The 23,886-nt window shown below is 37.7% G+C and overlaps 1 protein-coding gene across 8 annotated transcripts in view; it reads right to left on the bottom strand.

The window, feature by feature from the left end:
* Nucleotides 1-23,886, bottom strand: part of LOC143737758 (cellular tumor antigen p53-like) — a 138,676-nt gene that overhangs the window by 48,383 nt on the left and 66,407 nt on the right. For 5 of the 8 annotated variants that reach the window (XM_077229613.1, XM_077229612.1, XM_077229619.1 and 2 more), the window contains exons 5-7: nucleotides 13,144-13,330; nucleotides 9,257-9,369; nucleotides 9,097-9,132 (exon numbers count right to left, since the gene is read on the bottom strand). In XM_077229613.1, the coding sequence (XP_077085728.1) occupies nucleotides 9,097-9,132; nucleotides 9,257-9,369; nucleotides 13,144-13,330 (336 nt within the window). The remainder of the gene's footprint in view (nucleotides 1-9,096; nucleotides 9,133-9,256; nucleotides 9,370-13,143; nucleotides 13,331-23,886) is intronic. The other 3 variants (XM_077229620.1, XM_077229616.1, XM_077229615.1) reach the window with 1 other exon arrangement.

Genomic DNA, 23,886 nt, shown 5'->3' with positions numbered 1-23,886 from the left:
ATGACAATGCTGTGCTGAAGTGCCAACTAGCCTCTCCCTATGGAGGATCCCTATACCACTCTAGAGATAAAGCGTTGTGGAATTTTTCGGTTCGCGTACCTACCCAAAGTGATAAGATAAAATCAAAATTCTGCATCAAAATTTATAGACAAGTAGTTTGTTTAGGCATGGTTCGTAAGGAATTACAAACCTGCGCACATATATTCAAACGCACATAACTATAGAATCAATTCTTAATGCGCATGTGAACGCCATCAGCGTCTATCACAGGTTCACGTTTAAAGTCTGTTTAGAGAGAACGGTGTCGTCTTAGCGGCCCCTAATTTAATAACAAATGCTCATTTAGACGGAAATGAATCAATCAAAACTAACTTTAGCTGGAAAAAATATTTTTCAAGAGCCACTATAAAACCAAACCAATCTCTGTTACCTTAAATTATATGTTTATTTCTGTAAAGCTGCTTTGAAACAATCTACATTGTTAAAAGCGCTATATAAATGAGGATGACTTGACTTGACAAGCCTCTAGAGTTAGATGCGATTTTGAAAGGTCTTCAGCTTATGCAAAGTGGTAAGGTAGCAGTTCCAGACGGCTTCCCGATTGATTTTTACAAAATGTTTGCCAAAAATCTGGCACCTTTGTTGTTAGATATGTATAATGATTCTTTAGCAAATGGTTCTCTTCCCTTAACTCTCACTCAGGCCTCTATCTCACTCTTACTCAAGCGGGACAAAAATCCAGATGAATGTGGCAATTGTAGACCCATTAGTTTGTTAAATGCTGATGTTAAACTATTGGCTAAGGTGCTGGCTTGCCGTCTGGATCCCTGTCTTCCTAAAATAATCTCTGAAGATCAGACCGGTTTCATTAGGGGACGACAATTATCATCAAATATTCAACGACTCTTAAATATTTTCTCTCCATCCACCTCTTCATCTAGTGAGATAATAATCTCATTAGATGCGGAAAAGGCCTTTGACCAGGTTGAGTGGAATTATTAATTCACTATATTAGATAGATTTGGCTTTGGCTCCTTTTTCACGTCATGACACCTTTTATACACTGCTCCTGTTGCTAGTGTGTGAACAATTTTTTTGTGTTCCCAATATTTCCCGCTGTCAAGAGGTACTCACCAAGGTTGTCCTCTTTCCGCTCTATTTTCGCTTTAGCAATAGAACCTCTTTCCATAGCCCTGAAAAATTCCCCTCTTTTTTCAAGTATTGTTAGAGGAGAGATAGAACATCGTGTCTCGCTGATGACTTTTTGCTTTTTGTTACGAACCCTGTCGGCTCTGTCTCAGATCTTTTGAATATTTTTAACAATTTTGGTTATTTTTCTGGTTATAAGCTTAATATAAAAAAAGTGAATGTTTTCCAGTAAATAACCAGTGTTTCCTCCACAAAGTTTCGCTACATGGGGATAAATATTTTGCACTCTTTTGATCTACAATATCAATATAATTTCTCCAAATTGCTCACTCAAGTCAAATTAGATTTGCAACGTTGGGATAAGTTACCTCTAACTCTATTTTGTAGAATTCAGTCAATCAAAATGAATATTTTACCTAGGTTTTTGTTCCTTTTTCAGACCCTTCCATTGTTTTTACCAAAGTCCTTCTTTAAACTGTTGGATCAGGCTATTTCTACTTTTATATGGCAGGGCATATCTTCAGAGACATAAAAAAGATGGGGGTCTTGCTCTGCCTAATTTTTGGATTTATTACTGGGCAGCAAATATAAGCAAAATCCACAGTTGGTATAATGCTCCCCATATAGATTGGTGTGTATTAGAAGCACAGTCTTGCTTTTCGTCCACGCTCTCTGCCATGGTGTGTGCTCCTTTGTTCAATCGCCCATCAAAATAAACTACAAATCTAGTTGTTTGTTCTTCCCTTAGGATTTGGAGTCAATTCAGACAACATTTTAAACTTGCTGCTGCTTCTCTTTATGGACCTATTTGCAATAATCATTTATTTGTGCCCTCAACCTTTGATTCTCCTTATGTTTTATGGAAAAATAGAGGCCTCATATTTTTCTGATTTATTTATTGACGGAGTTTTCACAATATTTTCTGATCTTGCAAAGAAATTCAATATACCACAGTCTAATTTATTTCGTTTTTTTCAAGTACGCAATTTTGTTCATTCTCACTGTCTTTCCTTCTCAGACTTGTCTGAACCTTTTTTATACGAGAAGTGTTTAATACAGAAACATGGCTCTATATCCATTTTATACAATTTAATTATTCCTTATGTTTTGCCTTCTGCTCGGTGTGTGCTATTTGCTGCTACTAAATCTGAAAGCGAACAAGGCAGCAATAAAGAACACTTTAAAATCTAAAGAGTATTCATGTGATTTTATACATTGCTGTGAAATTAACAAATGCATAATCGTGAAGCCGTGATTATTAATCGTACCAACAAAATCTATAATCGTTGAATCCCTAATCGACATTATACACATTTTCGAGGACAGCATTGGGCAGAATGTTGAATAAAATTGTTTAAAATAATGGATTCAAATTATTATTTTTTTAAATTTTCCATCCAATTAATAGGGAAAAATATAATTGAAAGATTAATCGATTATCAAAATAATTGTTAGTTGCAGCTCTTATAACGACGCTTGCATCACTCTGCTGAACAAATTGCCTTATATCAGCTCTACAAATCATACAGCAGGTGTGCAACACTCAATTCCTGGAGGGTCAGCCCAGCAGAGTTTAGTTTCAACCCTGCTCAAACATGCATACCTGTAGTTTTCAAATAAGCCTGAAGAAGTTGAGCTGGATCAGGTGTGTTAACCGGCACAGCTTTTGTAGTCTTTACGGTAGTGGTTTAGTGGATGAGGAAACACACAGACCAATTGCATGCGAGTTAAGCCATCCCACGTGATACTGCTCAACCAATCAAGTCTATGGATTCCAGGCTGTAAAATTTGCGACTCTACAGTGCAGACAGATGAGAGAGCTAGAGGGAAGTTACACATGAAAAGAAAGTAGATAAAAATCAAAACAAAAGACAAGATAACGATACAAACAACTGAGCCACAGAAAGTTGAGAAAAAAGATGAGTGAGAGAGAAAGTGAGAGAAACAGACGAGTGAGACGGAGAAAGGGAGAGAAAAATAAGCTACAAATGGCGCTCTCCAAAAAAAGAAAAGACAATGAAAAAGCGAGAAGAAACCGTGCATCTTATTAAAAGTGCCAATATGAAACGCCATAATGAGGCAAAACAAAGGTTTTATGAACAAACATACCAACTCAAATCTGAAGTGAGATCACAGAAAATAAGTAGTCTCAGAGCCCAATATGACCAGTCCACCGGGATCCTGAGCCACACATTCAATGCCCAACATGAGAGTTCATGAGAGTTCCCTCAGAGTTGCTTGGATTTTGGGTCAACACAAAAAGACATTTACTGATGGAGGGCTTGTCAAAGAATGCATGAGTGCAGTAGCTGAAACACTACTTGAGGGAAAACAAAAACAAGAGCTTTGTGATAAAATAAAGCAAATACTCATGTCAGCATCATCTGCCACAAAGAAAAGTGACATTAACTCAGGATGTGCTGCTAACCCAGCTAGATGAAGCCATGCATAAGGCATCGTGTGTAGGCTTAGCCGTGGATGAGTCCACTGACGTGTGACAATGCTCAGCTATTAGTGCATGTCAGGTTTTTCCAATACAGACCAGAAAGCATTCTGTGAAGATTTTTTAGGTCTCACTGCCCTTCAGACCAGTACAAGAGGAGAAGTCATCCACCTGGGGCCGTATTCACAAAGAATTTTAAGGCTAAAAGTAGCTCCTAACTGGCGAATTTAGGAGCAACTCCTAAAAATAATGGGCATGTCACTCCTAACTTTAGGACTCCTAATTTTTTTCACTAAGAGTAATTCACAAAGGATTTTAGCCCTAAAAGTAGCACCTAAGTCTGGGACAGCTTAAAAGAAGTCAAGAGGACTCCTAACTCACTAAGACCTATTCACAAAGGATTGTAGCGCATACCACCGCCTCTCGCAGTCGTCCGGGGTCCGCGACAAAAGCGGGAATGCTGCATTGATCTGCAAACAAATCCTCTCCCATGTCTCACGCTTAGTTTTACTTGATATCCCAGTGTCGAATTTCCCATTTTTTTTTTTTCTTTTCAGCACCAACACCAAGCAGCAGTAACTGATCCTGCGTCCAGTTGGGCTTTCTTTTCCGTTTTGGTTAGTTCATAATCCACCGTCATTCAACTAATACATTACTTCAATAGGAGCAACATTTCCTTGCTTTAAGTAGTCTATTTAGGCTATGGAAGCTTGTAATTGCGACTTTTTATCACAATTGCGACTTTATTTCTCACAATTCTGACATCATATCTCGCAATTGTGAGATAAAAAGTCGCAATTATTATTTTTTTAATTTTTATTCAGTGGCGGAAACAAGCTTCCATACTAACAGGATGTAAATTAACCAAGCAAGTGTTAATGCAAGTGTCGTTTTTCATTATTAGGCAAGTGGCGGTTTCATTTGGGTATTAGGCTACCTTAATTTAATTTAATTGAATTCACCACTTTTCTCTCTCTCTCTGCCTTTTTAGAATTACACTTCACTGGGGGCTGCAAAAACATGTCATTATATATGCATTTCGATGACATTACTATTATTATTTTGTGTAGGACACAGACATATTTAGATGTCGATATTCCATGATTTGTTATGTGTGTTATGTGTGTCTGTGTTATGTTCCGCATGATGGCCCTGTCATCTAACAACCAATCACCGTGATCATTGCGAGGAAACTCGTGCATGAGAATTGATGTCATCCATAGCAACGAAGACTCACTCTTAGTTTAGGAGTTGTCATTTTTCCTTACTAAGAGTAGGTCTGAAAGGCGTTGTGAATAACTTTTAAGAGAAAACTCCTAGCTAAAATATTTTAGTGTGATTTAGGAGTACTCCTAGTGGTAAAATAACATTCTTTGTGAATACAACTAATAGATATCAGCATGAAACTTCCCCACTTGATTACTGACATTGAGACAAATATCTTTTGTATTACAAGTTTTTTAAATATTTATTTTTAAATATGCAAATTGGGTATCTCATTAAATATGTGCTAATTTGCATATATTTCTAGAAAAGAAATCTGAACATTGGATAAAGCCAGATTCAAAATTCTTGTTTAATTTTGTTGACATATTAGAGTCAACGGTTTTTAGAGAGGGGATTTTGGATATCTCGTTATCACTCCATTAATCAGAAAAAACTGTCAACAGTCTTAAAAAAAAAAATTTTCGCCCCGTTTTTAGGTATAAAATGTTGTATGAATCAGAATCTGAATGATATATGAACAAACCCCTCTGTAAAAAACCTTAAGAATATAGATAGGAATGCAACTGGAAAGTTTGGTGTATGTAAGCGCTGCTGAAGGGGGGATTTCTGGCTCAGAGTATGAGAAAAAACCCATTTTCAGTAAACGGCCTTTAATGATTTTTATTTTAGTGGAAATAACTATCGTAATTCCTGAAATAAAAACCGGTAGACAATTAAACACCGGGGCTGTGATAGTGGCCGGGGGCGTGGTCAACACGGACAAATCTCCCACGTGCTTTTCATATAATGTGCGTTCAAGTTCATCATTATGTACAGGTGCCAATAGATGGCAGTAGATACATTGGATGTAACACGTGTCTCATTTAGTGCTGGTGACGGACATTTCAACAACTTTATTGAAAACGAACTTGAGGAGCATGGCACCCAGACGAAATTTGATTTAAAATTTAAAAGGTTTTAAAATATGCGGAGGAAAACTCTGCTGAAAAAGCTGCGAAACATTTCAACATTGACCCCAGGAGAATCCGATACTGGAAGAAACAGAAGGAGGAGCTGACAAGATTAGCCGACAAGAGCTGAGCACGACTAGCTGGAGGTGGGAGGAAAAAAGTTAGCCTGGAGCTAGAAACAAAGCTGCCAGAGTGGATCTACTCCATGCGGGACAAACACAACCGAGTATCGAGAAAAATTATACAAAATAAAGCATTTGAGATCTACAATTCTGTGAGTGATGGAGGAGATTTATTTGTGCTAGCAGGGGTTGGCTACAAAGATTTTTACAGCGCAATGGTTTCTCATTTCGACGTCGCACCACCATGGCCCAGAAAGACCCAGATCTACTTACTGAGAAACTTGTATCGTATGTTGACTACGTTAGCAAGGCTGTCAGTTCTAAAAAGATTTTAGAGAAGGACATCATTGCAATGGACGAGACTGCAGTTTGGTTTGACATGGTGTCTCCCACTACTGTTGACACACGAGGAGTGTGGCTCTAAAAACCACAGGACACAAGAAAAGCCATCTTACCGTTGTCCTCACTGACAAGGCCGACAGCACCAAACTGAAGCCTTATATCATTTTTAAAGGGGCTGTCTGTGAAGTGAAGGCAATGCAGTAGCAGATCTCCAGTGCAATAATCGCCACTTTGAATGGCTGGATGAATGACACTCGATGAATGAAACTCTCACAGTAGATTGGCTGAAGCCTGTGGTGGGAAAATTCAACTTCACCCCACGACTGCTGGCGTGGGACTCATACCGCTGCCACATCAGTGCCGCCACCAAAGAGGAACTAAAATGTGGCTACAATATCACAACAGCGGTGATCCCGGGAGGCTGCACTAAATATATCAAAGCCCCCGATGTGATGTGGAACCAACCCTTCAAGGCGAGCCTGCACGATGCCAACGATCAGTGGATGGCAGGGGATGCAGATAAGGAGTACACAGCCGGAGGTAACTTAAAAGCCCCCGCCCGACGCCTGCTTGTGGACTGGGTGGTCACCGCCTGGGACAAACTGGACGTGGATATGATAAAGTCTTTCAAAGTTTGTGGACTGTCTGTGAAAACTGATGGAGCGAAGATGCTTCAAGATCCTCTGCTTCAGGGAAGGACAGCCTTGCGCCGCTGGACGGTAGGCACTCGCTCAGGTCCGACTGCAGGGCCGGGAGAACCGGCGCGAAGACCCTCAGGAGGAGGAAGATGAAGAGGAGCTGTTAAACAATGAACTTGTAGTTCTTGATGATGTCGAGGATGGTGATTTTGAGGAGGAGGACAGACCAGCAAATATTGTTACGGGTAATTACACCGTTTCATTTATCAAGTTAAGCTGCGACGATGTTATTTTTAAGCAATTTTGTTCGGATTTTGCTTGCAGCTGAATGTTATTAGATACCGGCAGTTGACTGTCCTGTCAGGAATGTCTTTAATGTTACGGTATCCGGAGTAGTGTTACTTCAGATTATTGGTTGTTGTTTTTATGTTTTGACACTGGATGCCATGATGTGACATATGCTTACTACACACGGGTGTAATTTAGCATACCGCCGGTATGTGTAGCTCTGAGGAAACATTGATTTTTTTTTTGTCATGTTCATGCTGGTTATAATCAGAAATAGCTTTATTGTCAAGTGTGCTTGCACACAAAAGGAATTTTCCTTGGTACTGAAGCTTCCAGTGCACATATATAACAAGAAACATAGTAATACAAATTAAAGAATAAAAGAATAAAAGAATACAATTAAAGCTGCAAGCAGCATTTATAGGTGTTCAAGCAGTTAAGGCAGTTAAGCTCAAAAGCATCAAAAGACATTAAGTTGCATGTAGCAAGCATTTAACCACTGACATCATAGATGGAATAGACCTTGTTTTAGCATGATTTACCATGATATACCAAATTTTAGTGTGATTTTTCATGACTAACCATGTTCCAGTATGATTTACCATGAATCTAGCATGATTTACCATAGTTTACCATGATATACCAAGTTCTAGTATGATTCACCATGATTTACCCTGCTCTAGCATGGTTTACCACAATTGAACACATTCTAGTATGATTTAATATGATTCTAGCATGATTTACCATGTTATAGGATGATTTACCATGATATACCACATTCTAGAATGATTTATGTTGGTTTTGAACATTATGATATGAACATTATATGTTCGTAGATGGAAAAGACCATTTACAGCTAATACAGGCAATTTACCATAGGAAATACATGGTTTTGAAGCTTTTTAACAGTTATAGCGCCACCTATGGTCCGATCTCCATGAAACTTTGCATGCTTCTTCACCATGTTCTGACACATATGCTCATCAATTTTTGTGAAGTTCTGAGTTTTTATTTATGATTTATAGGATTTGAGTGTATTTTGCCACGCCCCTTTTTCTAAATTACCGTTACAGCCACCCAATTGCAAAATTTCAACTTTTTTTTCGATAATTATTGATCTAGTGAGTCCAGAGAATTGTCCTAGACCTGCCTCTAACAAAAGCCTGCTTCAAATAAAAGCCTGTTACATTCTGCAGTTCAGGTAAATAAAGGCCCCGGTTTTTATTTGAGGAATTACGGTATTTACAGACACAATATCTTATCAAATCATTAGCAACAACAATACAAACCACCTAAAACACATCAAAACTTATAACACAGCATTTATGGCCTTCAACTGAACAGAACCCTAATGTCAGAGCACGTCACGTGATGCATCTGAACGAATCACGTTGTCAGAAATTGACATCAGCCAATGAAATTTTGCTTTTAGAGTTAAATGCCCCATTGTACTTTCACGATTGGTTGCTGATTAAAAAGGAAATGACCATATTTGGATCCAATAACATTGTACAGAAGAGAGAGTGAGAGCTTTCCAATGGTATATGTGATGACAAGGTGCAGACAGCGATCGCGGAGCAGCATGTTGATATAGAATGACAACTTTTGTTGAATTTAGGAGAAATCTACAGATGCAAATAGACAACGTGTAGTAAAATAAAGACCTTAATGTGCATTTTGGAATTTTTCACCACAAGTCTGAAAGAAGACATGTTATTGAAGACAAATAGCCCAAAATCTCAAAATTGACCAGTGAAAAAAAAACACACAATGTTGTTGCCTGCCATGTCTCTCCTTAAGGAGATGTTAACAAAGAGAGGAATAAAGCCAAAACAAGTGGCTTCAATAAGCACAGATGCAGCCCCTGCTATGACAGAAAGAGAGATAAAGGAGTTGAAGCAAAATGGAAAGAAGACAATCCTGAGCTCATAGCTTACCACTGCATCATTCATCAATCTGTCCTCAGCACCTCCCTGCCAGTGTTATCAGTTTAAGCATTTTGAGTGAACAGTAGAACATAAAAAAGTGCTATATAAATGCTTCATTCATTCTTTAATTCAATCAAGAATTTAAGCAGTGTGCTGAATTCTGGTGTACCTGAGGGGACTCGTAAGGCAGTGTCACACTATGCCTCTTGGTGTTTAGATCCTGGTGGTACTGTATTTTTTGACTGCCCTCCACACGGATGAGATGACTACGGTGAGAAACACCTGAGAAGAGCAAAAGGCAATCAATATAGAAAAAACTGAATACTGACTGGCATTGCTGACTTTCTAATATCAACTTGTATTATACAGTATAATCATTTGGATTTGTTCTAACAAAATCATAAGACTTTCTAAATTAAATTGCATTATTTTAAAGGGGTGGTAAAACACGATTTCACTTTTCTAACTTTAGTTAGTGTGTAATATTGCTGTTTGAGCAAAAAGAACATCTGGAAAGTTACAGCACTCAAAGTTCAAAGCAAACGGAGATATTTGCTTTTAAAGAAATCAATTTCTAAGGACTACAGCAAACAGCCGGTAGGGACTACACGACATTCCTCCAGGGTTGCTGACGTCAGTAACCCCAATAAGCCCCTCCTCCGAGAATACGAAATAAGGGGGGCGAGGCCATTTTATATTGCGTTGGAGAAGAGTTATTGTGGTATAGGAGTGTTGTTGCCGACGCAATTTCGTCAAAACGCTGTTATTTTCATCAGTGCCCGGATTGCAGGTCCACTTTGTTAATTGTACATTGTAGCAAGGAAGTAAACAAATGACAACGCTGTTTGGTTCTGCAAACCAGCTTGTTAAATGCTCATTCATACTTAATGTTATCCGACAAACACCTAATGTTATGGTGTTTTTTTTTAAATCTCAACAGCGAACTTGGAATTAGAGTAAATTATTCTTTGATTACAGCTTTTATGTATCGCTTATCGCTTGTTTTTCTACAAGCATTTTAAACATCGTTCTGTGTTTGATTTGGCTACTACAGTAAAGCCAATGTTTAGTGTTCGTTTTGGGTTAATAATTCTGTCGACAGATATTTGGCTACAATTGTTCTAAAAATACAAAAGTAACCGTGCCATACAGTCAGTAACGATCACTAGATATCCGCAGTCTTAACTAAAAAAAAAAATGTCTTTGAGGACTGTAGTATAATTTGTTAGAACGATTATATGAAATTCTTGTTTATGAAGCTTATTTTTTTGTAATACTATAATAATTAGTACAATTAAATAACAGCGTATCTAAAAGGGAATGAGACTCTCAACAGCGAACTTGGAATTAGAGTAAATTATTCTTTGATTAGAGTTTTTATGTATCGCTTATCGCTTGTTTATCTACAGGCATGCTAAACATGGTTCTGTGTTTGATTTGGCTACTACAGTAAAGCCAATGTTTAGTGTTCATTTTGGGTTAATAGTTCTGTCGACAGATATTTGGCTACAATCGTTCTAAAAATACAAAAGTAACCGTGCCATACAGTCAGTAACAATCACTATATATCCGGAGTCTTAACTAAAAAAAAAAAAAAATGTCTTTGAGGACTGTAGTATAATTTGTTAGAACGATTATATGAAATTCTTGTTTATGAAGCTTATTTTTTTGTAATACTATAATAATTAGTACAATTAAATAACAGCGTATCTAAAAGGTAATGAGACAAAACTAACCTTTCTGAAACGTCGTTTAACAGCCGTTCTTGAACAGGTTCTGCTCGATCATCTTCACTAACATTCTCTGGGTCTTATTCGGGCTCAAATTGGTATGGTTTAATTGACGCCATCGTTTATAATACACTAAAGCACAAAATAGGCTACCGGTAAATGTACGGGGCGGGCCGTTTCCGGAAAACGTGCAATAGTCGGTTAGCGAATCACAACACACTGGGCCAGCTAACCAATCTGAGCCCATTGCGTATTTTTGAGGGACTGGCTTCATAGAACCCGGAAACCATCAGACCCTTTTTACAATGAGGGACAGAGCAGTGTAGAATAAAGGTAAAATATATGAAAAATAAAGTAATTTTTTTTTAAAAACGAAGCATGGACACATGTTACAGTGCACCCCACAAACACAATCAAGCCTTTGAAAAAATGTGTCTGACCACCCTTTTAAATATGAATTGCGTGTCTGTGTAGGCTAAATGATGAATGAACGACCCAGGCGCGCGCTGTTGTTTACTACAGTTATACAGCGCGTGTCTGTGCCGTTCATTCACTCTCGCACCTACATTAGTAAACGTCATTTTTACATGAACACATCCAAACTATATTGCTATCCTACTAAGATGAGTAAAAATAGACTGAAATATGTTGAAATAAAATGTCTGTATAAGCAACAAACTGCAAATTAACATGCTAATATAATATCATAAACACAATATGTTACAGACTAAATATGAATGTTTAGACAAGATTTAATGTTTAGTTTTGGACATGTTATTTAGTGTTTGTTCCAAAATTCAAACCAATGAATCCTTAACCTTTTTTAATACGTATGATAAAATGTATACTTTTTACAAAGAAAGAATACACTTGAAATATTGTTAAAATTGTAATTCTTGTTGTAATTGTAACCTATTTGTAATTGGTTACAATTTCTAATTGTAAAAGATATATATATATATATATATATATATATATATATATATATATATATATATATATAAATAATTTCTTTTATCCGAGGTCGCATTCTTTGGTACCCGTTGACACATCTGTGTGAAAGGCTCATTAATATGCAGCTGGCATATTATCCGGCCTTTGTCTTCTCAGGTGTGAACACGCCTCCACGCATATTGCCTTTCCAAACATAAGGTGTCTTATAAAATTTAAATCAATGTATGGTTTTGTGTAAATGATTAGGCAGAATGTTTTTCAGATCATTTCGAGGCAAAAATTCTAGGCAACAACACCCATTAGTCAAAAGTCTTGTGGAGACATATGTAGTATGGTTTTTGTGGCCTTATTTCAGACACTTTAAGTTTTAGTTTTTTCAATAACCATGCATAAACAATATTCTCTCAAAAATACAAACGTGTACATACATCTTGCTCACATATTATGGTAGCCCTATTTGTGCTAAATAGAGTGTAATTACACATTTGTAATTAATATGTTTATAAGCAACTGAAAAATGCACAAATGTCAGGGCATGTCAAAACATCTCAAGGACCCCAAAAACACCTTAGACCTCAGAGGGTTAACCCTCTGAGGTCGACTATCACTTTTTTTCTTATCAGTGCAAAAGAAACTCAAAATACTCTGGCGTGGCACATTAACGCGTAATTAGGTATAATGAGCTGGAAATAAAAAGACTGACATCTCTCTCTTTTCATACAGATTACATAAACTGAGAATATTTGGGTTTTTTTATATGAATTAATTCATTTAAAAGAAGAGAGTTCAAGCTTCATTATGGAAAAACACTCGTGCCTGTATGACAAGTATTTGCGGAATTACAGTTAATTTTCGGAAGCGTTTCAGAATGGACTTCACTGACAGAGAGAACGCAAAACTAGCATCATGTTTATTTTTCTTTATTTGACTAAAAGCACAATACTTTCTTTATATTGTGAGTATACACAAAAAAATACACACTTAACAGGATCGAATGATGTATGACACTAACACATAAGATTAAAATCAACAGAGTATTTTGAGTCTCTTTTGAACTGATAAGAAAAAAAGTGAGACTATCGCGCCGACCTCAGAGGGTTAAAATAGAGTCCTGGTTTGACATTATTTTGTGATTCCTTTTTTCATCATCTTTTGGCTCTTCCTTAAACAGCCTTTTTTTAGCCATTTGAGAAGCTTGCTCACTTTTAAGCATTACATGTTTGTAGTTTTATGGTTATACTTTCCAAATAGTGTGATGCATACTTTTAAACAATGATGCTGCCCTCTTGCCAACCAAACTTCCATTGCAACTTGGCAAGTGTATACGCATTTCTAAAACTCACAAATTCAGCTGTATTTAAAACATACAAACCTTTGTTATTCTCAGCGACACTCTGGTGGTGTGGGCAGCGGATTACCACCTCAGAAACATGCTCCGATTTCTTATAAATTGCTGTGGCTCTCAGCATAGCACCCTTAGGTGGTTCTCTGCCCACCAGCACATCCACAGGACAAGTTTTTGCAAGCTGACAGTACAGCTTATTCAGTAGCTGAGAATACTGTGGGACAGATAGACGGAGGTTTACAGCAAGACGAATCTTACCTTTTTGCCAATATAGTATTATCTGTTGGGAATGACATGGTTAATTTGGAATTTGATCAGGAAGAAAAAAAAAGCAAAGAGGGGAGAATTTTTTTCTTTCTTCCGATGAATATATATATATAAAAAAAATAAAATAAAACTTTTCTTCCCACTCGTTTTGCCTTAGAAAGTCAAAAGTTTAACATGCTAGCTTTACATTCAGACATGCAATTTGGACAAAATTTTACCTAATCTATGCAAGGTGCTCAGCTTTGCACAAATTAGTCTTACATACAGACTCGTAAGTAGGATTGGGCATAAGAAAAAAATTTGTTTGGTTCCGGTTTCCGACCGACCCTGTCAATTTATGTGCGACCCAAATTTATTTTATGAGCTTGGAGAAGAAATAATACAAATTAAATAAATACACAAATAAAAAACTTTGAGGCGAACTATAATTTATGTTTTTGTACAGCACCGTATTTGTATAGCCTGTTGTCCTCCAGCAATGCGAACAAACGAGGCACATCGTTGTTGTCATGTAGATGCACTGCTGCGCTTGTGACAGGGAGCATGAACTGAACGAGCAGAGTAGAGAGAGAGAGCCCCGGCCACGCGCGCGCACTCTCTCTGCGGAGCCAGGCGAAAGTATAGGATTCACCGTCTCAAAACTAAGCACTGTCTTGCTCTCTCTCCCTCGCACATATTAATCAAAATAAATCGACACGATGGCAAGGTCGGAAGACTAAATTTTCATGTGGAGCATGCGGAGATTTCTTTTTTCCTGAATTACCGCTGGGTGGGAATTGTGCTAAAATACGTTGCCTTATCTTCTCCGCAAAGCGTTCCACACATTCAGCTGACATATAAACCACACTTTAAATAAACGAAAAAACTATCCAGTGATGAAATGTTTTCTGTGATCAAACAAATCTTGTGGGATGTCCTAACCGCCGGGATTATCACACAATGCCCACACGTCCGATAATGACACGTCCAATTCGCAAACTAATGACTCATTTGAACCGATTCGTTTTAATGAATGGTTAAAACAACTGATCTTTCCAACACTGAACTAATGAAAATAATATGAATAATTTCCTTCCTATCCCTTGCTGCCACTGGACAAAAAAAAAAAAAAATTCCCTACCGACCCATGACCTCAACTGACAACCAACCTGAACCAAACTTTTTTTTTTATGCCTTGGGGGGGTTGTTAGGACTTCATCAGCATGACAAGCACAGGGCAGAGCATTTCTCTCTATCAGGCCATGCTTTAACCTTTTTCTTGCCAATACATATGGTAGGGGTCTTCCGATTGATCGGCTACAGATCTCTATCGGACGGTAATCACTTCTAATGACTGGATCGACGATCTCTCAATTTGTCGATCTCATGCTGACGACGCATAAAGACGTGCACCTGCTGTGAGAGGTATGGCATGTGGCTCCAGCTGTCTCTTGTCTGGCGTGGGTAAAATAATTATAATGCTGAATGTGAGGTACAGTTCATATTTCTTTATTAAATAAAGTCATCTGAAGACTTTCTGCGGGACGTAATTTCACAAACACTGTGAGCTGATCACTGCATGCTCTCTCTCTTTCCATTTCAAAATAAGTAAATGGCTTCACATCATCAGATCGAATCTGCACTATAAGCGAGCTGCACACTCCACAGTTGACGAAATGGTCACTAGTACTATCGAGGCAGTGTCGCATCGTTACTAAATTTTGATTTGCATTAAAAATCACCCACAAGAGTCACCTAAGGGAGGGATTCACCAGATTTTCCAAAAGGAAATTCAGGCCCTGAATTAATGTCTGTAAAAATCATGATTGAAACATCCCCATAAATAATTCTACATGAAAAAAAGTAGATTTCAAATAGATCAGAACCAGCGGATACTGCTTCCTGTGATCGATGATCGGCTCCAAAAATACTGATTGGAGCACACTTAATGCATGGTACAGCCTTAAGAACAAGCCCACTCATGTTGTGTTTCCAGTGTCATCCTCAGACTTCAGGGGCAGCAAAATGCTCACTTGATCTACACTCTCACTTCAAGTAAACTAAGGGCAAGCTCACACTACAGGACTGCAAGACTACCTGAATTGCTGTGGTGCTCACACTACACAAGGTTTCTTGCCATCTGTTGTCTAGTCAAAGAGCACCAAAATGACCACCGATCCAGAGGTTTTAAATCACAAGACCTTGGAAATCTGTCTGCAACAGCAAAATCCAGCAAAAAGTTTCGTAGTGTGAGCTAGGGCTGCACAATATATATCGTTTTAGCATAGATATTAGGATGTACGCATACGCGAGTAAAATTGAAAGATGTGCAATGTCAAGTATAGGGATCGTAGTTGATCCGTGTGGGCCAGCTGCCCCCCGTTTCGGAACGCATGTGATTTGCGATTAATTGCAAAGTTCAACCATCATAGAGTGAGAGTGACAGGACTAAAAAATACATGCAAATGATACAGTTTAATAATCAAGCTTAAGAAAACTAACTCATGCACTGTTTTCTGTGCGTGCACGCAGAGAAGCGCAGTCAGTTCTCTTTCTCTTCTTTTTGAGCTTGAACGGACACGTGCACGCAAAATTAAGTCACAATGCCTTTCTCGGCAAGTATCCTCATGAACAGTTAGTTATGTAATATACAAAATAATATAGAATTCATTTAGAATTCATCAATTACAGGGCGATCTCAAATCTACCTTTTCTGTCAAAGATACTAGAAAAGAAAGTATCCTCACAACTATGTTCCTTTTTAGCAAGAAATGGTATCTGCGAGGATTTTCAGTCAGGATTTAGACCTACCATAGTACTGAGATGGCTCTCATTAGAGTCACAAATAATTTGCTCTTATCATCCGATCGTGGTTGTATCTCGCTATTGGTGTTACTCGATCTTAGTGCTGCATTTGATACTATTGACCACAATATTCTTTTAAATAGACTTGAAAATTATGTTGGCATTAGAGGAATTGCATTAGCATCCTCTTCCTGCTCAGCTACTGTTCGGACGCTCTTGCTTACTGCTCCGTGCTTTGCTCTATCGCTTTTATATTTTTATATTTTATCTCTTTTTATCACCTAATTTTAACTTCAGCAAATAAGCACAGTGCTCAAACGCTTGGATTACTACAAAAAAAAGCAGAATTCTTTTATTCGACCAGCCTCCCACTGAAAGCTGTTGTAAACCTTCTTCCTTAAAGGGGTCGTACAATGCCATTTTCATACAAGTTAATTTGATTCTTTAGGGTCTAAATGAAAAGTTTGTAATATACTTTAATTAAAAATTTTCGTTAGTATTGTAAGAAAACACTAATTTTACCTGGTCAAAAACAGCTCTGTTTTCAGCACGCCATTTCAGTGCATTTGCCTTTAAATGATAATGAACTTCGCTCACTCCGCCCCTCTGTTCTGCGGGCGTTCATAACAGCGTTATGACCACACCGCACGGGGAGTGTTTCCTTGACAACAGTTGAGGATATAGGAAAAAAATGGCAGCGGGAGTCTCTGAGGAGGACACATCTGTGCAACCGTATCAGTTTGAACCGGAGTCGGAACAAGATAACGGCCCGAAGAAGTTCGACAATTAAGGCTCGAACATGACGTTTCTGAATGGTTGGTTATTATATTGTCACTTTGATCTATCTTTGTGTATTAGCAGGGTAGAGTAACTTAGTGAGATGTACGAATTCTATGTGTTTACTGATGTAAGTTATACTTACTCAGTTTATAATAACACAATAACCATAATGCGTTGTTCATTATAAACATGGGATTATGAATTATATTGAGAACGTCGTACATAGAAAACATGCCGTATGTACCCTGAGTGTAAACCTTAGCCGCATTCATCGTGAAGCGATTTGCAAAGATTAATATAAAGGTTAAAAACATTTTACACTTACTTTTTCTGGAGGTTCAGCAGGGAGACATGAATAGTTAACGATTCTTTTTTCAGGAGCAGCTTCTTATCAAAATCAGCTTTATAAGTTACTTCCTTCGTTAATAAAGCAGTCTGGTGAGAAAAGATTTGCGAATCGCGCAAACATGAAAGCATTGACGTTGCTCGTGGGGAATATTCCCTTCGAAAACAAAACTCAGCCACTGTGTCTCCAGCGGTTCAGATTTAGGAACATCAAAATTACTGCTGTGTTCGTTATTACACCCAAGAACAGAACACCACAATCGCTTAGACGCCATTCTGCTCCAGCTATCAACAATGACGGACTATGATGACTGACAGCTCGCTCAGGGCAGGGATCTGTTGAAACGCTGCTGTCAATCAACAATCTTGGGCGGGGCGTCCGATTTAGTGACGTCACAAAATCGAACGGCTCAATTTGAGGCAGTGGAAAACATATAAGGAGATTAAAACAAAACACTGGATAGATTTTTATCATTATATGATGGTTGTGTACAGGCAACTGCCAACACACATTTCAGTACAATCAACTTGAAAAAGGGCATGTACCATTATATGACCCCTTTAAGTGTAAGAGACTTACAAGCGAAAAACCAGGAGACGTTGGGATTGTATCTTTTAAGCAGGATTGTTTATTTGCTGTAGTCTGCTTCGTCCAAAATCTTACCCAAGTCTAACTAAAAGCAGTATACAGTAGTTCATATACCTTTTAAGGGGGAGGACTTACATAAAGGTGGGAGAAACTCTGAAACAAAAGCATGTAAATGAGGCATACAGGTTTATGAGCCTGCCCTATAGAGTGTTACCAATTCCAATCCAATCAGCATAACTATTCAAACAGTGAGACTACCAAAGTTTCAGTAATCTGCTTACAATAGAGAGAAACAGGAATAGCCGGTTAGATAGAGAGAGCAGTATTCTGCCAGATACAGAAAACAGGTTTTGCCGGACTGTCTTGCTGGAAAACTGTTTCACAGCAAATATCATCATCATCATCATCATCATCATCATCATCATCATCATCATCATCATCATCATAACCTTAAATGCGGAATTCAGTATACGAAACTGTCTCAGTTTATATACTATTGTATTGGAACCTAAATGAAAACATTTTAATAAATTTGTAATCCTACATTCACCATCTGTTGTAAACCTTGTTCTTCTTAACCCATAAGAACCCAGACCAATTTCCCCTTATAGGAAAATTATGGGGCATATAAAACATACTAAATGGACCACTTAAAACATATTTCTGCCGTTGTTTTTTAAATACAACCACTCATTGTCAAAGATCTGTAATGTCATATATGTCACATTGGGCGTTTATGATAAATTTCTAATGTTACATATATGTCACATTGGCCCTTTAGTTCTCATTTGGAAAAAAATAATTTTTTGTCAGTTTTCTTGCTAAATAACAGTTTTTTAGGTGTTCAAGCACGAAGTGCTGAAAACCTATTGTATTTATTATTTGAAAAAAAAAAAACCTAAAACGCATCGTGCAGCCCAAACCGTAAGGCCTAGAGACTTGAAACTCGGCCAGATGGTAGGCCACACTTTTGGGGAGAACCTATCAGAGTATGACCCCAATTGGCCCATAGGTGGCGCTACAGCAACCAAAAGTACTAAATTGCTCATAACTCCTAGGCCGTTGGTCCTAGCCTCAATCTTTCTACACCACTGTGATCTTTGGCTTAAGACGGACAATATGTATATATCCGATTTCGATTTAAGCAAAAAAAAAAAAGTTATGTCGGATTTTGTCCAAAACCTACTTTTGCGAACTAGTCCCTGGTTTTTCCCCCGATCGGAACCAAACGAGTCTAGGCCTATTCTCTGGACTCTCTAGATCAAAAATTATCGAAAAAAAGTTGAAATTTTGCAATTGGGTGGCTGTAACAGGGTCATTTAGAAAAGGGGCGTGGCAAAATACACTCAAAAGCCTATAAATCGTAAATAAAAAATCAGAACTTCACAAAAATTGATGAGCATATGTGTCATAACATGGTGAAGAAGCATGCAAAGTTTCATGGAGATCGGACCATAGGTGGCGCTATAACTGTCAAAAAGGTCTCATTATTATTAGGTGTTCAAGCACGAAGTGCTGAAAACCTATTGTATTTATTATTTGAAAAAAAAAAAAAAAAAACTAAAACGCATCGTGCAGCCCAAACCGTAAGGCCTAGAGACTTGAAACTCGGCCAGATGGTAGGCCACACTGTTGGGGAGAACCTATCAGAGTATGACCCCAATTGGCCCATAGGTGGCGCTACAGCAACCAAAAGTACTAAATTGCTCATAACTCCTAGGCCGTTGGTCCTAGCCTCAAGCTTTCTACACCACTGTGATCCTTGGCTTAAGACGGACAATATGTATATCTCCGATTTCGATTTAAGCAAAAAAAAAAAAGTTATGTCGGATTTTGTCCAAAACCTACTTTTGCGAACTAGTCCCTGGTTTTTCGCCCGATCGGAACCAAACGAGTCTAGGCCTATTCTCTGGACTCTCTAGATCAATAATTATTGGAAAAAAAGTTGAAATTTTGCAATTGGGTGGCTGTAACAGGGTCATTTAGAAAAGGGGCGTGGCAAAATACACTCAAAAGCCTATAAATCATAAATAAAAAATCAGAACTTCACTAAAAATTGATGAGCATATGTGTCATAACATGGTGAAGAAGCATGCACAGTTTCATGGAGATCGGACCATAGGTGGCGCTATAACTGTTAAAAAGCTTTAAAACCATATATATCCTATGGTAAATTGCCTGTTTAAAACCAGTGCAGTACAATTCTCTGGACTCTCTAGAATAGATCAATAATTGTCAGAAAAGGTATAACTTCTTCATTTGGATGGCTATAATAGGGTGAAAGACCAGCTTTGATGACTATATTAAACAGGTTTGATGACTCCCAGATAGCAAACTGACTCCAGACCGGATCCGCCGCGGAGGTACCACAAGCTCCGGAACGGATCTGCAAAACGGGTCCGGAATGGAGTCCACTTGCACAGCGCAACGTATCCGGAAAAGATAATGATTGCGGATCCAGACCAGATCCGCGGCAGACCCTACCCATATCCGCTGATAAAGCAGCTTATCCGCCGCGGATCCGATCTGGGCCCGTTCATTTCGGTCAGGAAACCTTTCAGATCCCAATTATCAGATATATTTAAAATCTAATGGTGGACGAACATTAGATAGACTGGATTGCTCTATAAAAGCTTGAATAGTTATTAATGTATCTGCCTTTATTAATATGAATAAAACATGAAATCATTAAGCATTAATAATTTTTAGCCAGTAACAATTAAAAAATAGGCTATTATAGACTATAAATGTATTAACAATTTTTTTTTAATAGTTTTATTCATGTACAAATTGAATAGACATTACAGAAAAAATGAAATCAACCATGAATTGTACCAAGAACATCATTTTATTTAGTAAAAAACTTTACACTAAAATAATAAAGTGTTTTTTTCACTACTGTTGGGTCAAGGTTTGCTGACAGGGGGGACGGCTCCTTGAGCTTCCCCTATCTGATGCCAGGTCGAACCACCGGATTACATGTTTTGTAATGTCGTCATCTGTGGCGGCACGGGAGACATGGCTCTTTCTCACAGCACCTGTAATACACAAGCAGATTTTCATTAAATGTCATGAAATCACATTGAAGCTACCAGGTTGTTTTGTTTTTTCTATTCATTTTGTCAAAAAGAAACGTTACAGAAACACAAAATACAGATTGCAACAGCGAGTTGTGGAAAATAACTAAATTTGTAGAGTTTTTTCAAAAATAATTATACAGCAGGCATCGGCAATAAGTAACCAGACCAGGACAGTGTTAAATGCTGTAGTGGGGACCAGTGTCAGTATTTGACAAAATATCTGGCTAAATCAAATTGGAAAAGTATTAAATCTTACTTTACTCAGATATTCGGAGATGAAACAGTAGATCAGACTGGTAGCACTTGAACGAACTGTAAGCTGAGCTGAAACAGAACACACACACACACACACACACACACACACACACACACACACACACACACACACACACACAGTATTATATATTAATTATGTATATTACATGGGGTGATGGAACTGTCAAAATAAAACAAAAATCGACACAAACTATAACTTTATACTAGACATTCCGTGAAAAAGGTATTATGTAACGTTAACGTTAGGCCTAACATGATAATTTCTCGCCTGACATTTTACTGGAAAGGGGAGAAAATAATGTGCTCAGGGTTTGATAAAAATACAGCAAACGTTAAATCACATTAAATCACCTCACCTCCCAGAGAGAAATAATTCCATCAAAAAAAAAGCTTTTTACCCAGTTATTAATTACCAAAAACATTTTTACTCAAATCTCCGCTAAATCTAATGACCATTTGCTAACGGTAATTAAGTTATGGTTTTATACAATCATTTCAGAAATAAAATCATGTTGTACACGTACAGTATGAACGGTAATGTTACACTGTACAAATAAAGCATATTTGAACTATTCTTACCGTGTTCCGTGTTTGCCGACCCGAGCTGCTGTTGTAGGTTTTTCACAGTGCGGGATTCAGTGGTAACGGTGACAGTTGAAATAGGCGCGTTTGGTCAGCGGGTCCGCCCAGCGTCTGTAGCCTTGACACTGCGCTGTCAGGAGGCGGGGCATATTCTGTGCGCATGACCGAATTGAGTCTGAAAGAACAACGGACCTAGCGGCTTGAAGGCGGATCCGCCCTAGTCTATTACTATCAGGGCTATAACAGCCAATAAGTGGTATTTTACAATAAGTGGACCTGCTGTCATTTCATCATACTACTCCCTAATATTGTTATATATAATTCCCTCCCTCCCTCCCCCCTCCCTCAAATAAATCAATAATTGTATTCATCAAGGAGGAATTAAATTGATCAAAAGTGACAGTAAAGACATTTATAATGTTTCAAAAGATTCTATTTCAAATAAATGCTGTTGTTTTTAACTTTGTTCAAAGAATCTAAAAAAAAAAGTACACAACTGTTTTCAACATTGATCATAATAATAAATGTTTCTTGAGCATCGAATCCTCATATTAGAATGATTTCTTTCAGCTGTGATCACAGGAATAAATAATATTTTTGAAATATATTAAAATTGAAAACAGTTATTTTAAATTGTAATAATATTTCACTATATTACTGGTTTTTTGTTGTATTTTTAATGAAATAAATACACCATTGGTGAGCATAAGTGACTTATTTTAAAAACATTAAAAATCGTACGACCCCAAACTTTTGAACGGCAATGTAAATATATATTCCAAATATAAATGAAAGTCAAAAGCACATTTTTAGTACATAGTCATTCCTGGAAACAAATCCTGTTCAAATAGGCTATATGGGCCATTCTACAGAATTTGTTCAAAGTTAGGGTTGGAAACATCTTGAAAAGAAAATTGTCTTTTTCCATAAATTTCTTAAAGTATTCTTTTTAAAAGTAGGCCAATACATTTTATCATACATATTTTAAACTTTAGGATTCATTAGTTTGATATAGCTTACATTGGAACAAACACTATAATAACATCTTAGTTGATGAGTTTATTTTTGATAGAATATACTATACATTTAACATATGAGCAGAAACTGGCTAACAAAAGCTTATTTGATATTTTAGAATAAAAACTTTAATCTATCCAAAACTACGAAATGTTGTCTTTCATATTTCATCTGTAACATAGTAAACAAACAACAGCGCCCATCTGTGCCGTTTATTCATTCACACACAGAAATGTGATTCAAATTTGAACAGTCTTTTTGCGTTTACAGACACTATTCTGTATATAAGAATAAAAAACTTACTATGCACAATTCTCGGCTAGATCCGTAGCTCCTCGAAATGAAAATAAACCAGCACATGTTCTGAGGTAAATGTCACAGGATTATTAATAATAATAATACATTTTATTTAACAGCGCCTTTCTAAGCACTCAAGGTCGCTTTACAAATAATAAAAACAGGTACAGGGAACAGCAAAGTATAAACAAACAATTATGAAAAAGGACAAGAACAGTGCATTTACAAATAAGCAAGCTGGAACAGGTGGGTTTTGAGTCTGGTTTTGAACAGAGGGAGAGAATCGATACTGCGGAGGTCAGGTGGAAGTGAGTTCCAGAGCCGGGGATCAGAGCGGCTAAAGGCTCTGCTCCCCATAGTGACAAGTCGAGCAGGGGGTACAGTGAGGTGAATAGAGGAGGAGGATCTAAGGAAACGGGAGGAGGTGGGGATGTGAAGGAGGGCAGATAGATATAGAGGAGCAAGGTTGTGGATAGCTTTGAAAGTATACAGAAGGATTTTAAATTGTATTCTGAATTGAACCGGGAGCCAATGGAGCTGCTGAAGGACAGGGGTTATGTGATGAAAAGAGGGGGTTCTGGTAATGACACAAGCTGCTGAATTCTGAAGAAGTTGGAGTTTATGGAGAGATTTCTGTGGGAGGCCAAAAAGAAGGGAGTTGCAATAATCAAGGCGGGAGGTGATGAGGCTGTTAATAAGGATGGAGGTAGTGTGAGTGGTAAGGGAGGGTCGGAGGCGGTTAATGTTGCGTAG

The sequence above is a fragment of the Siphateles boraxobius genome, unplaced genomic scaffold, assembly GCF_051911475.1.
Source record: "Siphateles boraxobius isolate OS27281-9 unplaced genomic scaffold, OSU_SipBor_1 130, whole genome shotgun sequence".
Taxonomy (NCBI): Eukaryota; Metazoa; Chordata; class Actinopteri; order Cypriniformes; family Leuciscidae; genus Siphateles; species Siphateles boraxobius.
The sequence above is the reverse complement of the archived record's forward strand: the minus strand, read 5'-3'. Positions and strand labels throughout refer to the sequence as shown.